At 49.2% G+C, this 12534-nt stretch overlaps 1 protein-coding gene across 6 annotated transcripts in view; it reads right to left on the bottom strand.

The window, feature by feature from the left end:
• Positions 1-12534, bottom strand: part of WSCD2 (WSC domain containing 2) — a 133404-nt gene that overhangs the window by 15080 nt on the left and 105790 nt on the right. For all 6 annotated transcript variants that reach the window (XM_024977796.2, XM_059876409.1, XM_002694610.7 and 3 more), the window contains 2 exons: positions 6590-6711; positions 1738-1912 (listed from right to left, as the gene is read on the bottom strand). In XM_024977796.2, the coding sequence (XP_024833564.1) occupies positions 1738-1912; positions 6590-6711 (297 nt within the window). The remainder of the gene's footprint in view (positions 1-1737; positions 1913-6589; positions 6712-12534) is intronic.

The raw sequence follows: 12534 nt of genomic DNA on the forward strand, positions 1-12534 counted from the left end.
GAGCACAGGCTAGCGCTCAAGCATCACTCTTCCTTCAGGCTGTGCTTGCGCAGTGCTCAACCTGCCCAACTGTACATGGGCTAGAGTCCTGGGAGATGAAGAGGAAGTCTAGCCCAGTGGTGTTTTGTTAGTTCTCCAGGCTTCAGAGGGTGTGCGGAGTGTCCTTCGCCCTGTGGTCAGAGGTTTCTAGCATGGCCTTTGGAGTCAGAAACCTGAGAGCAAACCACTCTTGCAGATGTGTGATTGTGGCCAGTTCTCAAGCCCTCTGAATCTTGGTTCTCCCATCTGTAAAATGGGGATGATACTGCCCTGATCATAGGCTTACTGTGGGCCTTCTATAATTAAATGAGATGAGGCTTGGCACAGGCTGACACGTATAGGTGGAGAGTGTTCTCAGACGTTGGAGTACTCCTTCGCAGGTTTTCTCTGGGCCGAGCACCCCAACAAGTTACCTTTCCAAGTGCCACTCACCCTTCATCATGCCTCTAGCAGGAGAAAAGATTTTCATCTAGAAATTTTATAAACTCCATGACCTCAGGTAAGTCCTGTTCTGAGTCTCAGTTTCTCTACCTGTAAAGGAGGCATAATGACTGTTCCTGCCTCATAGGAAAGCTGAGGGCAATCAGTGAGAAAATGCATGCAAAGGATTCAACAATGAGTCTGGAACAAAGAAAGTCCCTAAGTGCCATCACCACCGCCATCATCACCATCATTATCACCATCACTATCATCACCATCACCATCATCACCACCATCATCACCATCACTATCATCACCACCACCACCATCATCATCACCATCATCCCCATAATCAGCATCACCATCATCATCACCATTGTCACCACCATCATCATCACTATCATCACCATCATCATCATCCCCATAATCAGCTTCACCATCATCAGGACCATCAGCATCATCATCACCATCACCATTATCACCACCACCATCATCACTATCATCACCACCATCATCATCACCATTGTCACCACCATCACCACCATCACCATAATCAGCATCACCATCATCATGACCATCAGCATCATCATCACCATCACCATCATCACCACCATCATCATCACTATCATCACCACCATCATCATCACCATTGTCACCACCATCATCACCACCATCATCACCATCACCATCACCACCATCACCATCATCACCACCATCACCATCATCACCATCATCATCACTGCCTGGTACCCCCAGGAGGTGGAAGAGGAGATAAACATTAGGTGTGGGTTCTACTGGCAAAGGGAGAAAGTAGAAAGGATGAGTAAGATGGAGAAAAAGAAGAAAAAATTATAAATTTGCAGGCTCCTAGAACTGGAAGGCCAACAATCTACAGCTTCATTTTACAGATGGAGAAACCGAGGCCCAGAAAGGAGAAATGACTTGCCCAGGATCATGTGAGTGATCTGGCTGGAGGTCTGTGTTGAAGACCCAAGTCTCCCACTCCCAGTTCAGATGTCTTTTCGCTCAATCTCTCTGCCGCCTTTACAGGAAGAGACACCAAGGGGGTGCTCAGTGTGAGGGCTGCAGAGGAAGGTCTCCAGAACCATCCCGCTTGCCAAGGGCCCTCCCTGTGCTTCCCCTCCAGGGTCTCCAAGCCTGGCCACGCCCGCTAGCCCTGCCTCTGCCCTCTGCCCCCTAGCCTGCTGATGGGCTGGCTGGAGCACCTCTGGGTGGCAGGTGGCCGCTGGGAGAGCTTCTGGGGGGGTGCTGGCTTACCTTGGACCTGCGTCTGGTACACGATGAAGTAACTGGGGGTCCCGCAGCTCTCGAACTCCTCCGCACTGCACTTCTGGGCACAGAGCTGCTCGTCCTCTCTCTCGTGGAGGGGGAACCGAGTGGTGGGGAAGCCACAGTGGCAGGCAGTGCCCGCAAGGGCTGCCAGCGGGTACTCCTGGGGATGACGTGAGAGAGGAAGGGAAGAAAATCACTGAATCCCCAGGCAGCCTGGACTCTGGATGCAAACAGGATTTGTGTTCCAACCACCGCCTTCTCCATCACCCTCCCTGACTCGAGGGTCCCCAAGCTTCACTAGGAAGATTCTGTCCTGTCTGCGTACTTCCTGTACTATTATATTTTCCAGCTTTCTTGAGCTATAATTGACAGATAAAAATGGCATTTATTTAAGGCGTATGCCTTGATGTTTTGATATATGCATACACTGTGAAATAATCACCACAGTGAAACTAATTAGCATGCCCATCGCCCCACATAGTTTTACTTTTTGTTTTCCCAAGTGGTACAAGTGGTAAAGAATCCTCCTGCCAACGCAGGAGAAGCAGACTTGGGTTCGATCCCTGGGTTGGGAAGGTCCCCTAGAGGAGGAAATGGCAACCTGCTCCAGTATTCTCACCTGAAAATAGCCCATGGACAGAGGAGCCTGGAGGGCTACAGTCCACAGGGTCGCAAAGAGTTGGACATGACTGAACATGCATGCGTGAGCACGCACATGTAACTGTTTCCTTTTGAGACACAAATTTCAAGTCATGCTTTGAGACTCAGATTTCAAAGGGAACTTCTTTTTTCTATCACTCTCAAAAGTAGTCCTGGTCGAGAAATAGCATTTTCATATATTTTCATACTGTGGACCCTAAAACTATGGAAACAAAACCATGTGATTAAATTCTAACTAGGCACTCTGCCTGCCAAGAACTCCCTGGGGTCAACTCCATTTTCCTGCAAAAGGGAGATTAGTGTAGTGGAGAGAGGCGTTAAAGCCATTGCAGCACTGAGAAGTAGCTTTCTCCTGGAGGACCTGAAAGAAAACTGAAAAAGGAAAATTTTTCTCATGGCCATGAATTACTCCCCAGTCAATCTTCCGGGGCTGACCATGGTATGAAGCCCATGTTTTGGGAAAAGCTGTCTGAAACTGTTCTTTTAAGCCAAAGAGGATGTTGTTACCCATGCGTAACCACTGTCTTCGCTGGGAGTTGTGATTCAGTCGCTAAGTCGTGTCTGACCCTTGGTGAGAGGCTCCTAATTGCTTTAATTGCTCTTTGGAAGAGCTAAGTGGGAGCAGGCTGGACCTGAGATTTGGAGGGCAACAGACTGTCCTTTGTCCAATTTGCTCAGACCCATGGAGCCGAATTCTCCCTGGTAGCTGGTCCACGAATAATCTGCTGACAAACCAAGGTCATACCTCTGGGGCTGGATCCCGTGAGCTTGGCCATGGTAGGTCTGGTTTCTTTCTCAGATACTGAATCTGAGCTACAGCACCTAGCCTAAGATCAGAGAGATGGGGCTGGGAGGCAGATGGCTGAGCCTGGGCCGTGATGGAGGCTGTTTTCTAGCCGGTGACACATACTGAAGCCCCCTCTGACCCCCTAAGTCTCAGACCCATCACCACTTGGCACAAGCAGCTTTGGACCCCTGTCCACCTAATCCCCTCCAGTTTTCTCCTGTGGCCCCTCCAAGGACATTAGGGGAAAATAGAAGAGGGAGGCTTGCAGCAGGGCCTTCCTGTACCCCACACACCCCCACAGCCTGCCCACACCTTCCCTTCCCTCCCGTTCTGTGTACAGCAGGACACTTTCCACACTGGTTTGCCCTGTGACCTCACTGTCTCCTGTTTGTCCCTCACCACTAGCTGATCTGTAGTTTCCCCTTGGGCCCTCAGGACAGATGGATGTCCACCTGGAGGGGAGACCATGGGAGGGGGATTCCTGCCCAAGAGAGAAAGCTGGACCAAAAGATGGTCAAATCTTTTTTAATCTTATGAACAGCACCCCTGACCTTCCAGGAGGCCTCCAGGGAGCAGAGCAAGCACTCAGGAAATGCTTGGTGACCTGAAGTTACCTGGCTGCCCTTGAATGGCTCCTGGACCTTGAAGAGTTCCTGAAAGCCTCACTGTGGGGGTCTCTGACTGCATTGGTGCTAAGTCGCTTCAGTTGTGTCTGACTGTTTGTGACCCTATGGACCATAGCCAGCCAGGCTCCCCTGTCCATGGGATTCTCCAGGCAAGAATCCTGGAGTGGGTTGCCATGCCCTCCTCCAGGGGATCATCCCAACTCAAGGACTGAACCTGCATCTCTTATGTCTCCTGCATTGGCAGGTGGGTTCTTTACCACTAGCGCACCTAGGAAGCCCATGGAGTCTCCAGGGACAGCTCAGAAGTCAAGACCATAGATTTGGTGTCTGAACCCATTCTGCCACTTGCTTGTGCTGTGAGCTTGGGAAGTGACTTCTGACCTGTCTGAGCCTTGGTTTTATCATCTGTGAAATGGGGAGGAAAATTCCCAGTTCCTAGCCTTGTTGTGAGAGGTAAGCTGTGTGACCCATGGGATAGAGGGGTGCACGGAGGGGCTCAGTAAGTGGCAGTGTCTACAATGTTGCTGCCTCTTGATCTTTCTGAAAGGTGCTTTGTGAATTAGGAGCCTTAATGAAAGAAATGGCCAAACAGGATGACTCAGAACAGGTGGGAGCATTCAGGAGCTGGGGTGTAGGCTGAGCACCCAGGAGGAGCCACAAAGCGGCCCCCAGCCAATGCCAGCATCACTGAGGATAAAGACCACATCTCATTGACTTTGTGCTCCCCGCATTGAGCACAAGGGCCTGGCACAAGGGAGGTTCTCATCAAATAGTAGCTGAGAGGATGAATGAAATGGGTAACCTCTTGCGGTGGGGAAGGGGGGTTCTCCTGTGGACCCTCATATAATTAGCTCACCTTGAATGATGGAGGGAGCTTCTCAAATATCACTGGATGCCAGTGATGAGCTTAGCTCCATGCTGGGTATCAAGAGTGGTCACAAAATGTTTTAGGCATAGCCTCTACTCTTGTGGAGTTCCCTGTCTGATTTGGGAAGAAGGATAAACAGTCAGCCATCCATCAGGGATCTCAGGCTGAGAAAGGACCATCCAGTTGGATCATCCAGTCCAACTGCTATCCAGTACCCGAAGTTCTTGATGCCACACCTGCCCTGCCTCTGCTTGGATACCTCCAGCGATGGGGAATTCACTCTCGTCCAAAGTGGGATTGTCCTGGGCTTTACCTGGCAATCCTCGACACCTGCTTCTAGGCCCAGTCCACACGTCACCCTCACTCCTGAGCAGTCCTCACTATTAGAACAAACACACTTCCTCTGAGGGAAAGAAACGGAACCTGCATAACTCCCAGCCTTTGGATCCACATTCCCCTCCTGTGTCACATGTCACAGTCACAACCTTCCTCAGAGCAGCCAGGTGGCTGCTCCCCCAGCCAAGCATCTCACTTCTCCAGCTGCCCTGCACCACCCTCCCTGGAATTCCGTGTGCAGAAGCAGGCTCACTGTTGGGGGCCAGAGTGAGGTACTCCGCCCATGGCAAAGGTCATGAGGAAGGAGGCTCGACATACGCAAAGGCGGGATCGAGCCTCAGGAGTCCCCCTGGAAATCCTCGAGCGTCTACCCCATAACCAGAGCCTGCCTACTTTACTACTTTGTGCTCTTACCTACACCTCTGACTTTACGGGGGGCTGTCCCCCACCACCTCTTTCGGAGAAGGAGTTAACCTAGAGCTCCAGTCAATAAAAACTCTTGGGTGTGGCAAGAGTGTTTTAACCTACAAACTCCTCTGAAGGTTCTCTGGCCTGCCTGACAGGCTCGTCCGGCCACATGTGATTGCTCACAGCCTCCCAACCATGAGAGGCACGAGATGCTTTAAACCTTCTAAAAACAGGTTCCTTAGAAAAGTTAGAAAACTATTAGTATAAGTATAATGGGCTAATTAGAAATTGTGTTGGTGAAGGGTTTTTCATTTGCTGAGCCAATGTTTGTTGCTAAGTCTCCATATCCCCTGCCCTTACACACATTAATGAATATATAGAATTGACCTTTGATATTAATCACGTTAGACCTTAGGCTAAGTAAATTCTTTCCTTAACTAAAACCCACTACACCCTCACCCTGTAGGAGTGTAACTTTACTTGGGTGGCGTCTGTTTTGAGAATAATCAGCCCTGGAGAAATAAGTGTCCTGATTGACTGACCGCTGTCACAAGGAGAGGGTCGTAAATTGTCAGCAGGCCCCCCTGGCCAGAAGATGATGTAACACCCCTAAGACCTCTGTATACATTTGTGTGAAGCACCTGACTTTAATAAAAGTCAGGACTGCTGTCCCCACGTGACTTTTGTATAACATCTTAGTGTATAAAAACAGACTCTGGAAAATAAAGAATTGGGATCAGTTTCTCAAAATACTGGTCTCCCCATGTCTCTCTCTCCCTCCGGCTGAGTCTCCATCTGGAGCGCGGAACCCACCAAGCTTACTAATTTTGCCTGGGCTTCTAAGATCCGACCGGGGAGGCCTCAGTGTCTCCTCTCCTTCGGGAGAACGGAAGGACGCCTGCGGCCTACGTAAGTGGTGCAAGCTTCTTGTCTTGAAGTTTTATTGGTCCCCCGCGTAAACCAAGCTACTCAGCCTCTTTTCTCCACTGAATTTTCCTACTGAGCTATCCTTATTCTAGTACTCTTTATATCTCTAATTAATATCTAATTGAAACTATCGTATCCTGACCCTCGCCGATGCCGTCTCTCCTTCGAGTACCCTGGATCAGCCGGGGCTGGTCCCTGGAATTCCGTGTGCAGAAGCAGGCTCACCTTCTCCGTGCAGAGGTCCACACACTTGTCCACAGACATGTTGGGCATGGCGGCAGTCACGGGCAAGGCCAGGGAGAGGTTGTCAGGCCTGCGGAAGCAGCCTCGGAAGACTGCACTTCCATCTGGAGAGCCAAGGGGAAAAGGAACAGTCAGATGCAGGCTGGGAGAACCACCTTCTGAAGGAAGCACTGATGAACTGACGCCCAGTGGAGGCAAGGACATGATGGAGAATCGTGAGCTAGAAAATTCCAAGAATATCCTCAGCCCTAGCATCTCTGTCCACAACCTGGGTTGCTGAGATGTTCTTGCTGGGCCATCCAATCCCCTTTTCTTTGCCACCTTTCCTGCGTCTCACTTTCACATCCTTGGTGGTGGTAACTTAGATGCTATGGAGGATTTTCATGATCTCAGGAGAGGGTTGGGCATTTGAGATGGAGGGAAGCCAAGGGGTCCAGGGTCCTCCCACTCTTTCTTCCAGCACTGGGGTGCTCTGCCCCCTTATCCTGGGCTTTAGGGGAGACACTTGGTACCTCAAGAGTGTCTGCCCCATGCAGTGCTACAAGAGGCTGATTTACTGGAGAGATTCCCTTTAATTCCCTAATCTGGAAGCATCCCAGCTACATAGTAGAAAATTTGGAGACCATTGCTACCTCTTTAATAAAAGTTGTCCTCAAAACAATACTCAGCTGTTGTCTTCAGCTGAGTTTACCTGAAGCACACCTTGATACAGTGTTTTATTGAAGGTGTGCTCTCAGGAGAATGGTGGGAAGGAAGCAGGACAGAGGAGGAGAGGAGCTAAGTAAGCATGTGACCTTGGCGGGGTACCACCTTCAGCCTGGAGGGCAAGGGGCATCACAAGGTTGGTTCCACTTTAAGGAATAGGCTCTGACCTTGGCCTTGTCTGCCCACCCCTCCTCAACGTCTGTCATTTGGGAAGCTATTGGGTCAAGGATTGTTTTTCAGGCAAGGGGGCAGATTTGAGCTACTGGTGGTAAAGAGGATTTGGGTGAACACCTTTTGCATCCACTACAGATGGACATAAAGATTTATCAGTAAGAACGCTCTTTGCAGAAATGATTTAAACTAACACATGAAAGACTGAAAACAACCTCAGTGTCCAACAATGAAGTGTGGGACAAATAATGTGTGGAACGATGACACAGTGGGATTCATGCCCCATACAGAATAAGGAGGCTAAAGGCTACTTTAGAGAGAGCTTCGTCTCTCTAAAGATGTAGTCAAGATAGGATGCCAAATAAAAACTGAAAAGATGACACTCCACCTATTATAAAATGTTAGTTGTGTACACAAATTATCTCTCAATATAAATCCCTAGAGGGTTATCTCTGAATAGTAGGTGTGATGGTTAAGTTTTGTGTCAACTTATGAGGCTGTGGTGCCCAGCTGTTTGGTCAGACACTGTTCTAGGTGTTGAGAAAGTTTTTTATAGATGGATTAATATCTATAGTCAGCTGACTTTGAGGACACTTTCCCTCTGAAATGTGGGTGAGCTGCGTCTAGTAATTTGAAAGAATGAGAGGGGGGAAAAAAAAGAGGTTTTCCAGAGAAGAAGGAATTCAGCTTCTGGATGTCAGGCCTGCCAACCTCCACAATTTCATGAGCCACTTCCTTAAGCCAATCTCTTAATTTATACACTTCCACATATCCTGCTGGTTCTGTTTCTCTGGAGAACTCTGACGGACAGGATAGGATTCTAGACAATTTTTATTTCTACCTTTTTTCTGTAAACCTCTTTCCCAACCTTTTTGAGAGTGCACATTTATTTTTTAATATAATAAAGACAAATTTTAACAATTAAAAGTGGCCCCTGTCAAATTTATCTAAAGGCTTATTGATGCCCATTTTAAATTGGGTTCCGTGGTTCTCAAATTTGAGTTGAATACATTTTTTTCTAGAAGCACAGCTTTCACAGAAAACAAAGGACACAGTTGACGAGTGAATCCAAGCCAGGAGCACGCAAGTAGGAACCATTTAGTGAGGATCTACTAGGTGTCGGTGACTTCTATGCGTTATCCACCCTTCTGAGAACTTTGCAAATGCCATATCATTTTACCTTCTTGAGAACTCTGCAAGGTCCATAGCAATCTCTCATGTGACAAATGAGAGAGACAGGACTTAGAAAGGGAGGTTGTATGGCAATATTGAAGACCCACTGTCAGCAAAAACGTGCTGAGGATTATCTCAGAAACATGATGCTAACCCTTGGGGCAAGTGAAGCAAGCTGCAAAAATCGTATATTTCCATCTATGTCTGTATCTGGGTCTATCTACTGGTAAGCACCTCCCCACCACCAACCCCCACCTTTTTTTTTTAGCATACCTATATTTAAGTGCAGAGAAAAAGATATGAAATTACTCCTCGGGCAGAAGGATGGTGGAGGAGGGGGAGGGAGTCTAGGAACGAAAATTTTAAATCTCAGCTGTCAAAGGCACCCTAGTGATTATCCCTACCACCTGGCACCCTGGAGCCTGAAGTTGTTCATGGTGGAGGGAAATCTAGCAAGCTGAGATGACATCTGGAATTGGGTTAAATGACTACTATCCGGAGCATGCTGCAGACTCCTGCTATCCAGCCCCATCTCCTCCACTTCCCCACCTCTCATTCCAGGCTGGGGAGAAGCGATGGTGGTGGGTGCTGTGGTCCTGGCCTCAGCTTCCCCACATGTAAATGATAAGGAGGAGGTTAGACTATGCAGATTCTCTTCTGTACAGGACGGCCCTCCACCCTCCAAATGAAGAATCGTCACATCCCCAAAAGCCACTGGTGTCCCGTGGCCTCCCATCCCATGGCCCAGGATGCACAGAGGTGAAGCCCCATTTCATCGGTTGCCCCAAGGAAGTTTCAGTGATGCTCAGAGAATGTGCCATACAAGGCAAGGACGGGCAGGGGAGTCAGGTGTTTGAGCAAAAGTGAAAGTCCATGGAATTCTCCAGGCCAGAATACTGGAGAGGGTAGCCTTTCCTCTCTCCAGGGGATCTTCCCAACCTAGGGACCGAACCCAGGTCTCCCTCATTGCAGGCATATTCTTTACCAGCTGAGCCACAAGGGAAGCCCGTTTGAGCTAAGGTTTATAGCAATGAGATGGGAGGCCGGAAGTGGTGTGCACAAATCTTCATTTAACCAAACAACTCAGTTAGCTGGATGCCAACTCAGGTGCCAGGACAAAGAGATGCTGGCCTTTCAGAAATAAGGGGGCTCCCCTTCTCTCTTTAGACTCTACTAGAAGGCAATGGCACCCCACTCCAGTACTCTTGCCTGGAAAATCCCATGGAGGGAGGAGCCTGGTGGGCTGCAGTCCATGGGGTCGCAAAGAGTTGGACACGACTGAGCGACTTCACTTTCACTTTTCCCTTTCATGCGTTGGAGAGGGAGATGGCAACGCACTCCAGTGTTCTTGCCTGGAGAATCCCAGGGACGGTGGAGCCTGGTGGGCTGCCGTCTGTGGGGTCGCACAGAGTCGGACACGACTGAAGCGACTTAGTAGTAGTAGTAGTAGTGTTTATTGAGCCTCCACAGATGCCAGGCTCCTGGCTGGGTGCTTTGGATCCATTGAATCCTCACAGTAGCCAAGAGCAGTAGCTGCCACGGCTGGTTCAGGGAGACACTCTGGCTTCCAGGATCACAAAATTGGCTAAGGACAGAGTGAGATCAAAGCCAGGTTACTCAGTCTCCCAATTCTATGCTTCTTCTAATAATAATAATGCTACTATGATGGTTAGATGCTTATGCTTGCTCTCTCAGTCGTGTCTGACTCTTTTGTGACCTCATGGACTGTAGCCCACCAGGCTCCTCTGTCCATGGAATCTTCCAGGCAAGAAGACTGCAGTGGGTTGCCATTTCCTCCTCCAGGGGATCTTCCTGGCCCAGGGATTGAACCTGCACTTCCTGTGTCTCCTGCATTGGAAGGTGGATTCTTTACCATTGTGCCACCTGGGAAGCCCCCTTAGATAGTTGTAGTCACATCAAACATGCTATTAGCTGGGAACTAAGCTGAATACACATGGCCTCGTTGAACACTTGCATCGCCCTGGTGGTATAAGGAGCCCCATTTTTAAGACAGGGAAATGCAAGTCTCAGAGGACTGAAATCAATTGATACAAGTCACCCAGATTATGATGCAGAGCTAAGACTGGCATCTAAGTCTGAGATCTTTCCACTTTTGATGGTCTTATCAAATACTCTTCATGTGCTGGGCACTGTGTAAACACTTGATACAGTTTATACTCCTAATGACAAAGCAGGTCTCACTCTCCCCATCAAACAGAAGGGGAAACAGACTCAGGGGGGAAGTGATTCCCTAAGACCACACAGCTGATACGTATCTGAATTCCAGCCTGGGAACATCTGAGCTCTGAGTCCCTACACTCTGGGCTACCCCTCTCTAAGAAACCAGCCTCAGACCCTGTTTGAGCATTTCCAAAACACTATGACGTGTATTCACTCCCCTTTGACCACTAACCATTCACAAAACCAAGGCTGTCACTCTGGGGTCTCTTGACATTGGAGTTTGATTCTCTTTGTGAAAAGTAAAAGTGTTAGTTGCTCAGTTGTGTCTGACTCTTTTTGACCCCATGGACTGTAGCCCATCAGGCTCCTCTGTCCATGGGATTCTCCAGGCAAGAATACTGGAGTAGGTAGCCATTCCCTTCTCTGGGGGATCTTCCCGATCCGATCCAGGGATCAAACTCAGGTCTCCTGCATTGCAGGCAGATTTTTTACCATCTGAGACCTCAGGGAAGGGGCAGGCAAAAGTCTATGAATCTGGCTCCTTAGAGGAAGTAGAATTCCTACCCTAGCATCTCCCAGGTGGTCTTTTCCTGCCTTCCTGGATGCTGGGAGGCCAGACTGCAAGCTGGGAAGACTCTGTAAGCCCAGCACAGCTCAGACGGGTCTCCCTTTGACATTTAAGCATCTGTTAATGAGTCCCTGAACCTCCCAGCTTAGAAAGCAGAGCTGAACTGAATGCCCTGAATACCAAGTAAAGTGAGGTTTTCCTAGGCCTTAAAGGGCCAGAGAGGGATCAGAAGCTGCTGTTGCGGGTCTCTCTTTGGTCAGGGTATCCACTGGGGTGGGGGTGGGGAGGCGCACAGGTTTGGGAGGTTAGTTCTAGGAGCAGTTAACCTGCCAGATGTGGGGTGTTTCTACAGTCCTGCACATTCTGCTTTTAAAGGGAAACCATGTGGATTCACAGAGAACCTTGTGATGCTCTGTGGGAAGGCTGGAGTCCCAGGGGTCTGGGGAACACTTTGGAGGGCACCTCTCTCTGCAGGTTGCTCTCCATTATGGTTTGGTGATCAGAACACTAAGAATATGCAAGGTGGCCAAGACGCTGAATCATCCTTCTAGCCTCATTTCTTCCATCTGTATAATGTGTCAGGGCTTCCCTGGTGGATCAAATGGTAAAGAATCGGCTTAGAATGTAGGAGACCCATGTTTGATCCTGGGTTGGGAAGATCCCCTGGGAAAGGGAATGGCTACCCACTCCTGTATTCTTGCCTGGAGAATCCATGGATAAAGGAGCCTGGCAGGCTACAGTCCATTGGGTTGCAACGAGTCAGACACGACTGAGCAACTAACACGTTCAGAACGGGTCACCGGTTCTCCCTACTGCTGGCGCGAGGCTGTCTTGTCTCTTACATCTGAAAACACAAGAGAAGTGGCCAGCCTGGATCCCTTAAGTTTCCTAACACTCTCTAGTGATACAAAGAATTTTGGACTTCCACAGCACTAGGTGGATGCCTTCCTGTTTGCAAAAGGTCTCTCATGCCCAGCAGAAAGGGTACTGGTTTTAAATTCAGATGGACCTGGGTCAGCACCTTCCACAGTTGTGTGTCCTTGGCCTGAGCCTCGGTTTCCTCGTCTGTACTCAAGGACCATCATCTCTACCCTGCACAGTTGGGGTGGAAGTTGATACAGTGGCATCT

The sequence above is a fragment of the Bos taurus genome, chromosome 17 (assembly GCF_002263795.3).
Source record: "Bos taurus isolate L1 Dominette 01449 registration number 42190680 breed Hereford chromosome 17, ARS-UCD2.0, whole genome shotgun sequence".
NCBI classification, from domain to species: domain Eukaryota; kingdom Metazoa; phylum Chordata; class Mammalia; order Artiodactyla; family Bovidae; genus Bos; species Bos taurus.